The 19234-nt window shown below is 38.3% G+C and overlaps 1 protein-coding gene across 27 annotated transcripts in view; it reads left to right on the forward strand.

The window, feature by feature from the left end:
• DLG2 (discs large MAGUK scaffold protein 2) overlaps positions 1 to 19234 on the forward strand; it is a 984477-nt gene that overhangs the window by 784653 nt on the left and 180590 nt on the right. For all 27 annotated transcript variants that reach the window (XM_040055800.2, XM_040055802.2, XM_040055798.1 and 24 more), the window contains one exon: positions 869 to 971. In XM_040055800.2, coding sequence (XP_039911734.1) covers positions 869 to 971 — 103 coding nt within the window. The remainder of the gene's footprint in view (positions 1 to 868; positions 972 to 19234) is intronic.

Here is a 19234-nt window from a genome sequence, read left to right on the forward strand (position 1 = left end):
CAGGAGAGGTGTTGAGTGATAGGCTGGTGCCCAGGGAATCCCCTCCTCCTCTCTTGTGATTCGTTCCTTGTTCAGAAGTTGACACCCCCTGTTACACCCCCGTGTTCCCTTATTGGCTGACCCGTTGTTGCCACCCCTGGATCATCCCCCATTTATAAGTGGCCGCAAGGCTTTGATCTGGGCTCTCTCTGGGCAGCAAGGGTCTGAGGCGGAGCTCCTTGCCGGACTCCCCTTAATAAACTACCTTTTACCCTGCTCAAAGAGAGTTGACCCTTTTTCCGCCGCCTTAGTCGTGACGCCATCAGGTCCACACGCTGGTGTGGGGAACCAAAAACCCACCGGGAGGAGGTTACTCGCCCTGCCTGTGACCCCGACCGATCCACGTTAGCCGCAGTGCGGAACTGAGCTAGCCTGTGGTCAACACCTGCTAGGCGGGAGGGACACTGCGACATGTCTCTGGTGCTACTGACTGGGCCTGCAGTTTGACTGAAGGAGCAGCTTCTTCGCTTGCAGTATTCTTCAGTGAACTTCAAGCAACACAGTTTATCTGTTGAACTTAATGTATTAAGTGATATTGCTTGATGAAGAGATAACCGGAAATGTAAACTCAGTAGAGCAGGAAACACCCAAAAATAGTGGTCAAAGAATCTGCATAGATAAGCACAGTCAAACTGTGGCGAGTGGTGCTGGTGTGTGTCCTCTTGTCTGGTCATTGGAAGTTTCTTCTCAGCCGTTTTGATTTTGTACTTTGCCTCTGGGCACCCATCTGACGTTTACATCCATCGGATCTCTACGATGGAACCCCACTTCTGTCTCCCTGTCTCATGCCAACTACTGACAGCTGTTGTTGTCTTTGTTCCCTGCGCAGGTGAACGGCATTGATCTCCGCGGTGCTACCCATGAGCAGGCTGCGGCTGCGCTCAAGGGAGCGGGGCAGACGGTAACGATCATAGCACAATACCAGCCGGAGGGTAAGTGAGAGAACCGCCTGCAAGGCACATGGCACAAGGGAATGCTCTGGAGCCACTCAGTTAACAGGGTGAGGCTGCTGTAGATAGCGAGTTCCCCGGCTATCATCAGCAGTCATCTGGAATTAAAACTAAAGTGACAGTTCTGTCCCAAGGAAATGGCTGCATTTTTGTCACAGACTTGGCTTTTAAAAGCATTTTATGCAACTATAAGAGTGCTCTTTAAGTGTGCATATAATAACAGAGTAATTAACACTTAGTCAATCGTTCTCAGTAGTGCTTGTTTTTTGTTGTTTTTTTTTTTAGTTTCTTCCTGGAAATAGGTAGTGCAAAAAGGTTAAGAGAGAACAGAAATGCCAGGAAGATCTGACATTGCTTCAAATAGTCAGGTTAGAACTACACGAGGATAAGCACTTCCTGCAGAATGTGTAGAGCTTCCTGTTACTACTTTTGGATGATGGCATCCTTGTACCTTCAGGGCAATTAGGCCTGGATAGCAACTACTTATTAGAGAAAATTACGGCTTTCTGAGTAAAAGAATCAGCAGGAAATTCAGCAAAATGTAAGACGTTTAAGGTGAGATGCATCTCATTCAAATTTTGCTGTCTGGTATTTAGCTTTCTAGAGGTTAAGCTAGTTTCAGTGGGCAGAAGTAGGCGCTGGTTGGTTTGGAGTCCAGAAGTAGGCACTGATTGATTTGGAGGCCAGAATTAAAGGGCACAACTCCTTGTTGTCCATGAGCATTGACCCAAATGACATCTGAGATTCTCAGGGAATTTTTGAGAGGAATATTACCATCTGATTGGAACTCAAGGTGGTTTTCCTCTTCAGTAGTTGTTACTTTAAGATCTTTGACAGATTAATTCAGCAAGTACAAGTCTGTGAAGACTTGCTGGCACTATGTTATCGTTTTTCAGGAAGCAGTTCTAGCTCAATTCACAACTTGATTCTGCCTGATTGTGCCCAGCCTAGGAGATAATGTAGGTCTCATAGGTGAAACAACAGCTCTAATAACATGGTCAGTCAGTCAGGGGTTTTTTTAGGGAAGATGAATTAGTACTTCCAGAATTTATCCAATATGATACTTTCTTTTATTTCTTTGGATCCTGATGGTAGCACTCAAGGAGAAAAACAGCTTCTATTTTATTCAAGTGTACAATTGTGCTTCAGATCTGGAATCAAGCATCCATTTATTAGTTTATCTGTGCTTGAGTCACCTAACAGAATAAATTGGGCCGTAGTAAGAAATGGGCAGATGAGAGCAAATTAAATTGAAGGTATCTATCTTGAATTAAATAAATGGAACATTTTAATATAAAAATTCATGAGTAATAATCAACATTATTTCAAAGAAATATTGAAAAGCAGTTCCATTACAGATAGGGATCCGCACTGGGTTCTGAATGAAACCATGTTCCTATTAGTTCTGGCAATCTTGTTTGCTGTCTAGTGATTTTACACTGCAATTATCACCATGGTGTCTGGGTACTTGTAGCAATCACTGGCATGTCACAGTTGTTCCGTGCCATTGTTAATACACAAAAAAAGTACATCGCTTGACAGATTTTTCCTCTTAGAATTGAACTTTGAGTTGACATACTTGTACCCTACATTTTAGCAGCTCAGTCCTGTGTCAAATTCAGTTTTGGTGAACATACAGTTCAAATGACGCTGATGAAATCCATCAGCTATTATAGTGGATATTTATTCCATTTTTCCTATGTCATTGCTCCATCACCAAAACACCTGTTGGGGGCAGACTAGTCCCAACTGCATCACTTCCAAGCAGTGGAGCAATGCCAGTTTTCTGTTTCAGCGAAACAGCTCAAAACACACCAGAGAGGGGAGCTTGTGAAGAACAGGGCCCAAATGCTTGTCCTTTCATAGTAAATGATTGAATCTTTAAAAGGAATGAGGGTACTCTATACTTGTCCAGCCTGTGTTATGTTACAGCTGAGCTATTTAATTTTAATCTGAGATTCTGGTTAATGCAAACTGCATAAATCAGACATAAAATGAAAAAATTGTTTCCTGAGAAATCCCTAACAGCAAAGAAAGGTGGGGGAAAAAAGAAAAGAAAAGAAAAAAAAAGTTAAGTAACCTTCACAGAGAATTATTTAAAGATTTACAGGTTACACAGATAGACAAACAGTCTATATGAGACTAAATACTTATGTTATTGCAGAATTCTTTTTGTGCAATTTTTTGAAATTTATACCTGATTTTTTATTTACTATATCTTATCTTGTTGCATATATTGGAACGTAGTCATAAAATAGTCTTAAGGCTGTACAACTGGGCTTCCCTCAGGGACTTCCTTCTTTAAATGCTTCCAAATCTAGTAATGTCCATAAGCTAAGTTGGCTGGTAGCTTGCTTCTTCCATTTTCACACTGGAAGTTCTGAGCTGTTACTACAACTTCAGGTTTTTTCTGGGGAGATCCAAGAATAGCCACTACAAGTGTTAACCAGTGCATTTTTTTTTAATCTCTTCCAGATTATTAACAACAATAACATTAGATGTTGTTGGGGAAAAAAAAAATTTCAATGAACCCTTAGGCTATTGATATTTCAGGTATTGAGTGATGACAACTACCAGTCAATGCTGTAAGCGAGCTGATGATTAGCAATTAAAACTGTGAGTAGAAAAAGCTTACTTTTGTGCAGTAAAGGAAAGCTTCCAGTATGCTTATCTTAGTGTTTTCTCAAAAAATAAAAAATATGCTATGCTGTGGGAAAAGAAATAGGTGAATACTATAGAAACAGCTTTCAAAGTTTAAATGTCCCTTTCCTTGTTTCAAACAGAGCCCCGTTGGAAGCCTCATATGAATTTCATTCCCATTTATGTGTAGAGACTTGGCAACAAATCTCATAAGAATGGTAACTCCTACCAAAAAAAAAAAAAACAACAACAAAAAAAAAAAAACAAAAACCAACAAAAAAAAAACACACACAAAAAAAAAAAACAACCACAACAACAACAACAAAAAAACCCCACCTAGTGCTTGCCATCAATTTGAATAGCTTTTCCCGTCAATATTGTGGTGCTTTTTTTTTTTTTTTTCAGTCCTGTTTGGTATGCACAAATGCAGAGGTAAGTTGGACAAAGATAATAATAGCACAACATTTTTTTGAATGCTGTCAGATCTGTGGTTGGTGATGGTGAACATCTGAACCACACTGCTCATCCCTCAGATGAAAGTGGCCTTGGTGAAAAAGGCACAGATACTGTGAATAAAGGGAGAGTAGAAGAGACAAACAGTGATTTCATGCAAACTATTGAATGGAAATAAAAGGGATAATATAAATGGAGAACCAATTCCTCAGTTCTTCTGCTCTTCAGTCCCTTTCTTCCTCGTTTTAACTCACCACCTTTATTTCCCTCTTCTTTCTGAGAAACAGAAGAGGCAAAGTGTTACAAAAATCCAAACAGAAATGTAAATTCTGTGAGGAAAATTATGGATAAAGAGCAAGAGGAAAACCAATCACCAAAGTTAAAAAATTCAGACCTCAGCAACAGAGGTACCTATTCAGGAACAGCAGCCATAACTTTGGGCTTTTTTGAGTGATTCCTTACTTTTATTTAAAAAACTGAAAATTGCCTGCATCCTGTATGTTCTGTACATATGTATTGTGTAAATGGAGGACAAATAATGTTAAGCATCTCTTTATAGTCGTTGTGGATGTAGTTTGTCTACACTAACTAGTCACCACAGGCTTCAGAAAGATAACCCTTCATATTCTTGTGAAACTCACATCCTCTGCATGTGGTTGATATGAAATTGAAGATAATTTAATGACCGAAAGCTACTCAGAACAACATTAAAAGACAAAACCAATCACTTATATTTAGCTTTGCACTTCAGTTTTTAGTAAGCAGAAGCATTTTAACTTTCTTTAACAACTTCATAACCCTCTGATCTCTTTCAAAATATCGCACAGATATGAAGTAAATGCAAAATAAAAACCTGAGCCTGGAAAATGCTCATAGGATGGAAAAGTGTGTCCCTATTAAACTCTTAAGTAGAAATTAAAATGGAATATATACCACACAGGGAAACACATTTTACACTTCCAGGTTTTTCTTCAGAACATATTTTGCTGTTTAATGGCAAAAGTTACAAGTACAGCCCAGTATGGAAGGAATTAGGGAAAAAAAAAAAAAAAAAAAAAAAAAAAAAAAAAAAAAAAAACACCACCACATTTTTTCAGTTAAGCTAAAATATATTTTTAAAGAAAAGGGAACTGTGGTTGAAATAGACATTTTGTCTTAAAAGACACAGCTTGGGAGTGGGGACAAACAGAGTACTAGTCTCTTAATGAAGCTGCTAAAAAGCTTTATTGCACATTTTAATCTCAAATGCTCGTGTTCCTTTCCCACACAGCAGTGTGAAAAGGTGAAGTGTAGCCTTAAGATTTTTGCACAATACTCTGTGTCAGTGGTCTGCAAGCTGAGCTGTGCTGCATTGCAGTACCTCTGCAGCTATTGCCTCACAACAGTCCCTGGAAAAGTGTTAAACCAATTGGAAGTTTCATGTGCTTTCAATCTTTCGAGCGAGCCGGTTAACCAGCTCCCTTAACAGCTTGTACACAGGGAAAATGTTCATTGATTACAGTTTGATTAGAGCAGCTGACACTGAAGAGGTTAAGAAGTTATTGCAGTGAAAGAATTTGCTTTCTCTTTTTCTGAGTGAGCTGCTGCTCATTGCCTGTTGTGAGGTGAGTAGCTTTAGATACAGAAAGAGTGTGAGAGGCAGTGGCTCTTTGCAGGGAATAGCTAAGGAATTTTTTGAAGGACTGCGCCTAAGCAACTCCTGGAAGCTCTGATACTAAATTTACCTTTTCATTCTTTTGCTCCTAATTCTGTGAGGCTGCATAGTACATTAGAATAGACCTAACTTTTACAAGCAGCCTCAAATTTTATGAAAAAAATACCCCTTGTCTTACACCTTTGCCTGAGCTGAGATTCACTTTTTTGGAAATATCAGATAAAAATCCTGGAGTCACTTCTGAAGGCCTCTGAAGTGATGGATATTTTTTAGCACTTACCTCTTTTTTATTCCCTGTTCCTGCCTCAGAGTACAAACACTTGATCTCCTCTTTTGGTACAGCAGTCACATAGATTCCTGATTCAGACATTTAACCTTTCCAGCTGCTGTGGGAATTAGGTAGATAAAAAATACAAAGGAAAAAGAAAATAATTGTATTTATTCATCTTTGTCTAGGTTACTTCTATGCTTTGAAATGTGACTAGCTGTATTAAAGCTCCTTTTCCCCAGCTGTTAAAAAGGAATGTAGCTTAATTACTTGGATAAAGTTGCATTACAGCAGTTGGCTTTCATCTGGAAGCCGCAGTATCCAATTGCCACAGAATGCGAAATATTAGAGTTACATTTCATATATGTGCATTAAAGAGCAGAACATAATCTTGGAATGGCCAAGCTGGATTTGAGCACAGCCCATTTGCTGAGGATCCAGTTTCCAGCAGCAGCCAGCAACTCAGAGAGAGGAGAAAGACCCGGACAAGCACACAGTGATACTTGCCCTGATTACTGTCCTACTCACCAGGGGGATGAAAAATCCTCTCCTTGTCCTCAGGCAGAACACCACCACTATAAAGGTGAATAAAAGTGAAAAAGAAGTTTAGAGGTATGTTTCGTAGATTGTCCTACTGAAGTTCAGTGAGTAGATTTTGTTGAGAAGCTTCACCCATTAGCTTTTGTTAGTGAAACTGAGAAAGAATGAGAAAACTGAGAAAGAATGAGAAATATAAATGACAAAACTCTACATTATGATAATATATTTTTCCCCTTATATTTGAGTCTTTTTTTTTTTTTTTTTACTTGACACCACAGGAGAAGCAGCATTGTTCCAAAACTAGAGAAATTTTTTATTTCAAATCCCAACTTACTGATAATAGTGGATAGTGCACCAGAGTTCTCCTACATAAGAGACTCTTTCAAATAGCAATATTAAAGGTTGCTTTTTCCCCCTCTTTTTGCAGTGGCATCTCCAACTCTACTGTTTTCTTACTTACCCATAGAGTTTTCTTACTATGTTGAAGAACAGTAAATCTTTTTCTCTAACTGATTAAATGGCAGGCCTATGACTCCCTTACTTGTCTGTGAAGTGCCCATTGAGGAGAGGTTAGCCAGATCATAGGATAATTTTAGTTGGAAGGGACCTTTAAAGGTCAGCTAGTTCCAAACCTCCACCCATGATCAGGGGCTTCTTCAACTAGATCATTTGCTCAGAGCCCCATCCAATCTGGCCTTGAATGTTTTCAGGGATGGCATGACAGATGATGCTGTTAAAACTAGTTCTCCCTTCTTGTAGTTTTAACATGTTTTGCTTCAACAAAAGTGCCAGAGTTCACTAAGCAACAAATTGCCTCTTTGTTGTGGAGTTTTCTGTGTTAGTGAAGATGTTTAACAGGGTTGTGTGGCTGCAATACACAACTTCATGTTGTGTACACCAAATGGTATTTTTTGAGTTCAAAACTAATCCTTGAGTGCTGCAGGCTGTGTCAGCAGTTCATGTACAGGATTAAATGTTGAGATTGTTATTTTCTGCCTTTTTTTTTTAATCTGGTAAATACAATTTTGGTACCCTTTGTACAAATGCACAAGTGCCACTATAGTACCCACTTCTCTGGCCATGTAAGACCTTTCCCTTAGGTTTGCCTTTTGTACCTTTATTTGCTGCATATTATTTCGAATCTATTGCTTTTATGTTGTTGGAGAAAAGCCTTTAAGTTTATCGTTTCATTGCAAATTTCACAATATCTTTACTTCAAGTAAAAACCCCTAAAGCATATTTAAAATGGAAAGGGTGGTTAAAAAAATCTCCCTGATTAGCTTTCAAATTATTTTCTCATCTCACAGCATTTCCTTTCTGTTTGCCTGAGCTGTCCTCACCACAGCTGGCTCACTACTCTATTGCAAATTAACTCTAGTCCCTGAGTGACTCTGTCTGTGCTCATGGACATTGCCCCAGCACTGACAGGTATTTCTGGGGCTCATCAGATGCCACAGCTGAAGCGCCAGGGATTACAAATGTTCTTGTAAAATCAAGGCCTAGTAGGCTTCCTGTCAAGCACAAGTTACATTTTAATTCCTCTGTTAAATTTAAAGATCACTTTCCTAGTAGAGTTACATAGTGTAGCCCGTACAGTATTGAATATTTTATAAAAAGATTTTTTTTTTTTTTGTCTAAAATAGTCAGCACTCACTATGCATCTATGCATGAAACAAGTTATGGATATATTTTCTTAATGTTTTTCTGCAGATTCGCTTGTGTTTAATGTAGTCATCCTTGTCTGCTGGAGCATATTTGCTGTTTCCTTACAGAATTCTGAGCTTTCTCTGTTCCCATTTTCATGAATGTTTCATTTTAAGTACTTAGTTTTTCATTCATCCATATTTAACTCTTGTTTCTATCAACCGGCTTTAAATTTCCTTAAATAGTACATTATTCATTGAAGAATATACAGTTGTCAATGTTGTGCAGGGAAAGTATGATTTCCTTTTAGAACACATCTTTTCCTCTTTTCATTTGAAATGTGAAAACATGAAGTTATGTGGTTGGGAGTTTTTTCCTGTGGTCCTTCAAGATTCATTGATTGATTGTGCAGGTCTTGCTTAGCTTTTTGTTGTTCATACACAGCTTTCTGTGCTTAGACATATTTGTGCACACATGGAGAAAGTGTATCTGCTCATTCCTCGTGCTGGAGATTATGAATTACTTCTCTTTGACAATTTATTAATTTAAGTTCAGCATTCTCCACTTTTTGCTGTTTTGTTGAGGTTGTCATTAATAAGTCTGGTTGGGAATGCAGATAAAGAGTTGTTTTTCTTTTTTCAGCAGGACTGACGTTTGCAACTGCCCATTTAACTGGTAAATATGGGCTACAGATTGTTCCAAATTTTCTTCCCTGTCTTAGAGTTCACTAAAACTCTTGTTTGGCCCTTACCTGACAGGTTTTTCAGAAAACAAGACCTTCTTTCGATGGAAAAGACATGTAGGGATTTATCCTGGCCTTTGAAAAGGGGCTATGCTGCTGAATGAGCAGAGGGATGCCCAAGGAGAATTCACTATAGAACCAGAGTAAAGTTGACATCATTTCTGAACCCATTCCAGTGTTTCTTTTCTCAGTCTCTTTCTTCTTTCAATTTTTTTATCGTGATTTTCATCTGGGAAAAAAATAACATTTCATGCCAAAGATGTTTTGTGTTTATTTTCAATTTTTTACTTTTTAAGTGATAAGTCTTACCAATATTTTTCTGTTTTAATTCTTTCACAGCAACAGCCTTTCATATGTCATATGACCTGAGAAGCTCCTATTTATTGCTATCTATTTACTATAAATTGTGTTATTTTTTCCATTTTATTGATGTGTGCACTTTGAAAAGACATGGTTGGTTTCTTTGTTGTTTTGTATTTTAGTTACCTTCAGTGTCAGGTCTTTTTTCCTTCTTTTCTTGCAGTTAATATGTCTGTCCTGTCTTATTGCCACTGCCTCTCCTAGTCTTCCTTGTAACTAAAAAAATTCTGCTTTAGAGACTGTTATATAACTCCTAGCTGGCCCTGGGTGATTGGGCTATTAAAGACTCTTCACAAAAATATTCTTTTATCCAAACAGTTTAACACATTTTAGTATATTAGAATTCAAAAACTCACTAGAAACCTGTTTTTCGTCTGCCTTCAAGTGAATTACTTCATGTGGAGACATGACTGAAAATACAAAATACTTCATTAACTGGCTGACATTCCAGTATATAGTATATATTACCAATGTTCGTGTGCTTAAAATAATAATAAAATATAGGTTCTGTACAATCCTTGTGTGTTCAGCTTACGTCCCTAGAAAATAAGAATACTAAAATTTAACCTTTCCTTGAAGTAATTTATGTAAAAATACTGAGCAAGTAAAATGTTTCAGTCTGAAATTAAAATTATACTCTCCTGGTGTTTCCTGCAGAGCTTCTGAATCTGTTAAAGAGAAAAAAATTAAGTAGTTTTGCTTTTGAATCTATTCTGCAAGTTCAAGGTGCATTTGTGACAATGTTTAGATTAAAAAAAGAGAAATTGAAGTGAGTTTCTGGTGTGACTTTTTCTGCTTGCAAAACACCAGCAAGGGAGAAGGTGGTGAGGCACTGGCAGAGGTTGTGCGGAGACTTTACGAATGCCCCATCCCTGGAAAGTGTTCCAGGTTTTAGGTGGGGTTTTGGGCATCCTCGTCTCATGGAAATGTGTCCCTTCCCATGGCAGGGATTGGAACTGGCTGATCTTTAAGGTCCCTTCCAGCCAAAACCATTCTGTGACTGATTCTGTGATACAAAGGGATGAAGTTTTCCCAAAGGCCGCAGAGTTTATCTCCTGCTTCTGAAGATCTCAGGCTGAGGAAAGATAGCAAGTCTGATATAAAGTGACAACCGTTATGCTGGCATTGATAAATATCACAGGAGACAACAGAATATCAGGGATTTTCTTGGCCCAGTGCTGTGGCTGCTGTCAGCACAAAATTCTCAGTGAGTGTTAGGGACAGTCTTTCATCATTTGCATTTTTGAAGTTCATGGGTTTTGACATATACAGGGATTTGCTTTTAATGATAGTACAGAGCTAGGCAAAAGCAAACAAAAAAAGAGTAATGTTTTCTTTAAATGAGGCCATTGGCTAAGCTGCTTGCCTGAAGTCTCTTGGTCAAGATGTAATTGTCTCTGAGGTCTTTGTTGAAGAGGTGAGTCTCATCTCACCAGGGAGTATCGATGACTAACTTAGGCTGGATGGACAAAGCTGAGGCAAGATGAATAGACCTCTTCTGGAGTCCCTGCAAAGCAGCTGCTGGAAAGTGCTATGCAGACATCAAACTGCTTTCCCCAGCTCAACAGGTGAACTGCTAATGAAGCCAGAAGGAAAATTGAGATCTCTGCCTTTGGTTTATTGCTAGCCAAGAGTTTCTCTCGGGAATAATTCTTGAGGCAAGTTAGCAAAGTTGTTATTTTGATGGAGAGAAAAATGGGAAAAATCACAAACAACTTAAAGTTGTGATTCCAGTAGAAAAATAAAAAAAAAATAAGAGTTTCAAGGCAAGGAGGAAATTGCATAATAAATTCTAGATAATTGGTTGGTTAATTTGAATTTATTCCCTATGGGCGAGAATGACAGCAGAGTGTGAGAAATGAAGCATAATGTGTCCACTTTTAAATAAAGAGGGACAAAGAGGTAGAGTGAAGATCTGTTCAGATCAACTCCTATGTGCTGCACTTGCATTCACAGCATTTTTAAGAATTTCCCTTACAACAGTGAATAGTTACTCTGCTCCGTGTGCCTTCTTAGCTCTAATCTCTGGCTGCTGAGAGTGGTAATATTTATCAGTCTTTAGTGAAAGTAAAAATACCGCTTTGAGGTGCATCTGATGTTTAGGGCACCATGGCATTACTAAGAACAGAAATTCTGTTGAGGAGACTTCTGTGCACACTCAGACACAGATGAAAGCACACATGCAGCCATTGGAAACTGGAATTTGGGATCCACGGGGCCAGATTTTAAGAGCTGCAAAGGGTATCTGCAAGAGATCTCATCACAGCGGTCATATTCCACACATTCTTAGACACAGTTGCTTGTGAAGGGTAAGTAATAAGGTAAGCAGCTTCAGATCACACGCTAAGCTGTGCCTGGGATAAAACTGTTTTTCAGCAAGGCAACTCAATGCCTCTGAAAAGTCTTTGCTACTGAGCTACTTCCACAATTAATTCCCTCTTTTTCCATTATCTTGATCTACGTCACTCTGTCTTACATTACTTGCCTTTTCATGACTGCTAAGATGGCAGCTGACAAAAGAAATAAGAATCAGATTTAGACTTCATTGTCAATCTCAATACTTTGTTATATAGCCTCATTGAAAATACTTAATTAACTGCAGAGTCACTGAAATAAGGCCTTATGTCATGTCAGCTTCAAAAAAACCCCAAACCTCTTTTCAGTATTAATTTTGAGTAGGAAAATCTTTGCACAACTGAATACCCTGAAGATACATATGTATCTTTGATTTCACCCTCTCTCACGTATATTATGGTTGAATTAGAAATTTAAGTGAATGCTGAAGTAAATGGAATTTTTTAAATTAAATATTAACTACAGTTGAGTGTGAAGTAGTGTTTAAAGATACAGCTTCATTTATCTACAAAGTTAAAATTTCCATATATTTTAACCCGAGAATGTGTCTTCTTTTAGAAGCTCTAGTATCTTGAACAGAAAGTAACTTTATCACCTGGTTTCAGGGTGAAAGATGGTTTCAGTAATTTTATAGTCAATGTTTTCTAAGCCATGCACTCAAATTAAGCTCTGAAATAGAAATATCCGGATACGAATTATGTGACTGGTCACTTCTCATAAAATTCAGTTTAATTATAGTTTGTAGCTTAAACATGGAAGTAAAAGTCTTGCATAAGTCACCTTTCAGTAAAGTTTGTTATCAGATATCTTGAAAGACTTTCTTGTGACATTTTAATTTCCTTTATAGCTCAGAATTAGGCAGAAAATTCAGGTTATACGAACTTTGAAGAAAATTTCTGAATGCTGAGTTTTATTGTTGCTTCAGTGCTGCTTGGTGCCTAAATACACAAAAAATGTGTGACATTCATGTTACGAGTCAGGTTACTTTAGTTTCAGTTTAATGCATATGCTTCCTAGACAATAATTTTTCATTTTCTTGGAGAGACTCAGATTAGTGGGGATTTTGCTGGCTTGCAGAGACAGACATTTGGCAACAGGGAGTGAGTGTGAAATGGGGACAGGGGAGAGAGATGGATAACCCTCATACTTTGGTGCTCTCTCATTTCATTTGTGAAGTGAGTGCTAGAAGTTTTTTGTACAGTTGGGCGCTTCAGTGGCGATTGTAAGAGGGTTTTTCAGTGTGTGTGTGTGTCCATACTTTTCAGTGTTTCTCTTTTAAACCTCCCATTGTGTTATGTATGTGTAGGTGTGTATTTGTGCAACATTTTGTGTAGTGATCCCCATCTCATTAACTATTCAAGCAGCCTCTGATATAAGTTATCAAAGGCATGTCTGAATCAGAATGATCTGCCTACCTGGCTTGGAGGGTAATCCACAGCCAGTCCAACTTGTGTAATGTACCTGCATTGTTTTTCTTCTCTGCAATTATATGCCCTGCATCTCTGAAAAATGATCTGAAATTTACATCTATCTTAGAAATTCATCCTTTTTATAAAGGGAGACTACTCAGTTTAAGGTAAGTATAAGTATCTTCTTTATGATGGGTTGCTAGTTGCTTTTTGAACTGAAAAAGGTTTAAATCAGATGATAGAGAGAAAATCTATACTCTTTGGGTGGTGAGGCACTGGCACAGGTTGTCCAGAGAAGCTGTAGATGATTTATCTGTATAAGTGTTCAAGGCCAGGTTGGATGGGGCTTTGAGGAGCCTGTTCTGATGAAAGGTGTCCCTGCCCATGGCAGGAGGGTTGGAACCAGAAGATCTTTGGTCCCTTCCAACCCAAAGCATCCTGTGATTCTAATTCTTCTCAGTATTGAGTACCAGGAAATAGTTCACGTTATCATTCTTGATTGGATTCGGCAACGATGTAAAATGCTGCATTCTGTGGTTGCAAAAATGCAAAAGCAAGGTGTACCAAACAGGCTCACAGGGGCAGCAGAGGTTCTGACAGGCAGTGGGTACTAACTCTGTCCTTGAATTTGCATAATTCTCTTCTTATTATTTTGTTAAACAGCTCAGCGACCTTTAAGGATCAGAAAAGTAAGACAGTAATTATGTTTTGAAAGCAAAGAGAAAGCAATGTAAGTGGCATGTGTTAGTTATTGGACAGAAACTGTAATTTTCAATGTTAGGAGTCAACCTGCATTGGAATTAAGAATTCTTAAATTAATGCCATTACTCAAAAACTTCATATATTTAAGATTGTCATAAAGTAACACAAGAAGAGGAGAAATATGTGCAGTATGATGGAAATAACTGCTGCAGAGAAAAATGCTGACTATGAGTACAGTAACTGCCATACTCTGTCTTGTCTACGTATTCCCCATAAATATTTTATTTCAGATAAAATTGCATCCATGATGTCTAGTAAGTGACTATATGAGATAAGTTTAATGTACTGGGACTGAAGCATTTTGGTTCTAGGAACTCAGTCCAGCATGTGTGTAGGGGCAGGCCTGGTTGGATCTGGGCCTTCACCTCCAGGGTATTTTCAAGGAAATTAGGAATGTGGTCAACTGATTTCTGCTTGAATCCTTTCATAATGGAAACGCAAGGACTTTTACTAAATGGACTTTTTCACAAAACTGTCTGGTTCCCATGGAAGTTTTCATCTGCCGAATGAAACATCTCGCTTCAAAACCATAGGAATTCAGAAAAAGTCCAAAATATTTCTGTGTGAAAGTGCCTTTGTGTTACCTTATGTGTTATAAAGTTGGGATATCTCATATCAACATGTTCTGCTTTTTGAATTGTGGTTACTTTTCTTAGCATATCCTGCAAACAGGAGCCCATAAGATGCTTAATTTCTTGGCGCTTAGAGTGGAATTGAAGTGTAGGGGCACGGCAGAACTATTTTCCAAATGCCAATACTTTCATTTGACTGTCAGAAATATAATCATTTTAGGAGCAGTTAGGGAGAGAAATCAATTCTGATAAATGTGCCCTTCTGAAAAAGGGATGCAGATTACCCCCATCAGGAAATAAATTGAGTTTATGCTTTGTAAGTTGCATTGCGTTTCTAGATATGCTTCTGTCGGAGATCTTTCTGTGATGTTTCAGAATAAGTCTGTAGGTGCCATAGAGAGGCATGGGAAAATCTGAGGATGCTGAGAAAGTAAACAAAGATAAATAAAGATAGAGATAAATATTTTATATATATTTTTTTATACTCCCTTCCACCCAGATGCAGGTGACTTAAAGCCAATGTGCCTGCTAATACTATACATTATAGTACATATAAAAATTTTATAGTTTTACTGTATATGGTATAAAATATATATAAATGTAAAAATATGATCATGCTTAATATCTCTCTGTGGCAATGCCAGTACACTCAGTAGGAAAGGCTTGGCACTGTAAAGCTTTAGGCTGTCCAAATCTGGGTGCAAACACAGTAACTAAAATGGCTGATAGTTCTCTTTTGTGTGAATAAAGGTCCAGGTGCGATACTGTGCTCTCTGTTGAGTCTCATGGTAAGAGACTGAAAAAAAAAAATCTACAGAAAAGTCAGTATTTACCACTGTTGTTATTTCTCAGTCTCTTACAATAGAGTTTTAACTTCTGTGACAAAATTGGAGGGTATTTATTCCATTGTCACATGGGTAGATTCCCTCTGACAGTCTACCTGCAGTCTCCCGTTCTTGTATTTGGGAGAGATTTTGCCTTTGAAATCCCTCAGTGTATTTATTGTGTCACCAAGAACGGCTGAACAACATATTTCTCAGCTTCTTTTACTACTTCCAAGGGATGTTTGTAGTATGCTGTTTCCTTTAGCATTTCTAGATCTGGAAAGCAACGAGGTGAGAGCTGTTGATACTGAGACCTTAACAGCATCCATTGGGTCACAAGTGGTCCAGTTCACAAAGTTGTCCTAGTAATTTTTTTAAGAAAACATTTCTACTAATGGGATTGAAAACAATGACTGCTGATTGCTGTTCGCACTTGCGCTGCATTCTCTCCTAAGTCTCTTTACATTGTTTGTAAGTTTGAAAACTGAGTCATATTTAAATTGCTTACATCAGGATAGTAAATAAAATGGCAATTACTGAGCAATCTGCTTTCTAACACATTTAAGTAATTTATGGCTGCAGTAGACAATGTATTAAAATCCTGCATCTGAAATTAAAAATATAATGGTTGGAAAACTACGTACAAGCTCAAAGGAAGGTATGAAACTTCCAAATGATTAATGGCTACCAGCAAGAAAGTTGTAAGTAGTGTTAAAAATAAAAAAGATAGGTAAATATATTAAAAAAAGAAAACAGGATTTAGGTTGTTTAGTAATTTCATTTTCAAACTCTCTATAGGAAAGAATGCAGTGTTCAATTTTCTATTCCTATTTCCAGAGAAAATGGGAGAATAACCAGTTTTAAAGCTGGCAGGTGAAACTCTAACACGAACAACAAAATTTCCACTGGGCTGTGGAAGCAAGGGGACTTAGGGCATGGAGCAGGCAGCGGGCTGGGACTGCAGAGGGAAAGCACTGCAGAGGGCAAGGGCTGCAAAACCCTGCCTGTTTTGCTTGTTCGAGAGCCTTGGAAAGCCATGCAGGCAACTGCCTCCAGCTTCGTAGAAGGGATCAGTGTTCCTTCACCTGTTGGTTGGAGGGGCAAGCCTGGCTCTCTGAGGCTCTCCCTTCCTTCTCCATCCCAGCTCTGCTCCTTCTCTCTTTCCCCTTCCTTTTCATTGCAGAAGTGGCCTAGGCTTTTATCCCTGGGCAGAAAAGATCACCTTCTCCTGTACTTCAGAAGAATCTAGAACTTTGTTGCCAATACATGAGTCGCCACTCTTGCAATGTGATTATCATAAAGGAGAGTTCTGTGAGAGGTTTTTTCCAAGCCCAGAGAGGTGCTTTCACATCTTTTCCTTGTTTTCCCACAGATTTTCACTCTCAGTTCATGGTCTGTTGTGACAATGACAGCAGAAGAGGGCCTCTTGACCTCGCGATTAAAGCATAAGATTGACAACCAGGCATCGTGGGTTCTGCTTAACTCTACCACTTGCATTTGCATTGCTTATCAAGGCTTTGGGTTGATTTTTTTTTTTTTTTTTACCTTTTCCCTTCAGGCTGTTCTACTGTTACAGTATTGCAGATCACTTTGGTCCTTTACATGGCATTGTTTGTAAAACAAGGTGTGATGTAGCAAGGAGCAATGGAGCATGATTATATAAGGTCATTGTGAAATTTGATGAAAGCCTGTTCAGCACTTGCCATTCACCAAAGCATCCCTGCTGAGCTCACTGGGTCTTGAAGCCAAGGGGTCTTCTAGTGAGTAATGTGCAAAAACAGGCTCTTTGACTGTGGCTTAACCTTAAAATACATTTTGTGACTTCAGTGAAAGCTGTGCATGTCCAATGATTGCTGTATCAGTCCATTTCCATTTGTAAAGTACTCGAGATCTGCTGGGCAGCCAGGCTTTTATTTGATCTTTAGTATGCACTTCATGAGTGAGCTAATTTTTAGCTTGTCTTTGAGCATAAATAATGGTTGTGAGCACCATGGTTGGCAATGTATTTTGATGACAAGTGTCCTGCATTAAGTATGAGAATAATTCATGATTCTAAGTGGTTTCATTATGTTCATGCAGTCAGTTAATTGTGTGCACTTTTTAAAATCTGTCTGTAACTTCAGATGATACAGGACCCCTAAATATTTTTATTTCATGTAACCTGGGGTCCTAATTCCCTTAGGTTACACGACAGTATGATCTGTACTTTTTCCAAGCAGAAAATTCACAAAGTCTGGAAACACAATTAATGGTTTCATACAGAGATGAATTTTAATGACAAAAGCTCAGATTTCATTTAATTTCTATATAAAGGCAGCAATATATTATTAAAAGTGACATAACTTAGTTTATAAACAGTTTTTTAAGAACTCATAAATAAACATAATTATAAAACAGTTTTATTCATAGATCTCTTCAATTATTTAATACTTGAAGCCAGATTTTTTGAGTGCCTTCTTCAATAGAGGTTGCCATATGATATTTGCATTCAAAGAAATTCACAAGGAATGTTTCTCTTTCGAAAACTGAATATTTTCAATAGGTCTGATGCCAAAGGCATGCTGCCTCTCGTAGTGGTTGTCATATTTCACTGTTCCGAGGCAGCTGTTTTCACATTTCCAATTTTTAATCTCCCTTGTTTTTCTTTTCACTCTAACCAGATCTGTAAACTTCTGGGGTTTGTAAATCTTGCTTGGGGCTAAATATACATCCCTGTAATGTATTTTACCTTAAATTATTGCTATGTATGTTCAATTGTAACTTTATCTTAATGCAGTTTTTGTCTGGGAATTATTATACAATGCTATTTAAGAGGTCCTCAATTGCTTTTGTGTAAGAAATTTAGACATTAAATAGTAAGATAAATTTCTAGAGTATTCATTGTATTCTTACTGACTGGGGAAATTAACTTCTTCACGTCTGTGATAAAGGTTGCTGGGATTTGTGAAGTTCTCATCTATGGGACAGAATTTTTTGGATTTTAGGATTAATTTTTGTACTGCTACAGTCCCTAGAAGGCCCATTTACAGCTGGCAGTAAGGCATTGTAAAAACACAACAATTCTTTGTGTCTCTGATAGCAGACAAAAAGCACTAGATAGGCAAAGACAACCCAAGGATATCCCAAGGGAGCAGTCAGGTGATATTGTCCAACTTTGTTATGTTTTCCTGCACGTAGTACAGGTAAAGTCAAGGACTTGAAGAACAGTGAAAAACAGTGTGTGGATATTCCAAACTGATTCTCTAAGCATTAAGAAATCCTTGAAAGAGGGTGTGAGGGTAGTATCAGTCACCCAGTGTCACAGGCCTGATAATGGTAGGGAAGTCCTCCAGATGGTGAGTGAGGTATCCACAGAGGACTGTCCAAGCCCTTTGTAGTTAGTGCCGGGGTAGAGGGGAGCAGTGGGGAGCTTGGGCTGGCCACCAGCACACTGCTACTGCTCTTGTGCCATGGTCCAGGGGGACTTGGCTGCTTCACTTGAGGTTGTAGGGCACCAGAGGATTTGACACCCACAGGAATGTCATGAGGTGACAGGTGTGACAAAATGCGACATCGGGAAAGAGTGTACAAAAGATATCACAAAGTAAACTCCTCCAGGTCAGTGACAGTCATGCAGAGCCCATGGGCACACAGTAAGGGTTACGTGACCAAATGGGAGACGTGGACACACACACACATGCACATAATCCTTTCCTAGTTCTGATAGCCTGTATCTCTCTGCTTTCACTGGATTTCCTATGGACAAATTGATCCAATTTCTTCTTACTCTGTAAAAACATTGGATCTTTCAAATCAAAATTGTAAAGGTTTTCATTGCGGCATATAAACACCTTAGAGTCATGGCTCAGTGTCATGGTTTGACACAGCTTGTTTTTCAGTTTTATTTGAATTTTTGTAATAACAGTGAAAAGATTAAATTGTCAACGGATCAACAAATATAAACATGAGTTAAATTACCCTGATACCATCCCATTCCAGCTGGCATTAAGTCCAGCCTTGAATCTCATCATTGTACAGAGCTG

The sequence above is a fragment of the Hirundo rustica genome, chromosome 2, assembly GCF_015227805.2.
Source record: "Hirundo rustica isolate bHirRus1 chromosome 2, bHirRus1.pri.v3, whole genome shotgun sequence".
Classification (NCBI taxonomy): domain Eukaryota; kingdom Metazoa; phylum Chordata; class Aves; order Passeriformes; family Hirundinidae; genus Hirundo; species Hirundo rustica.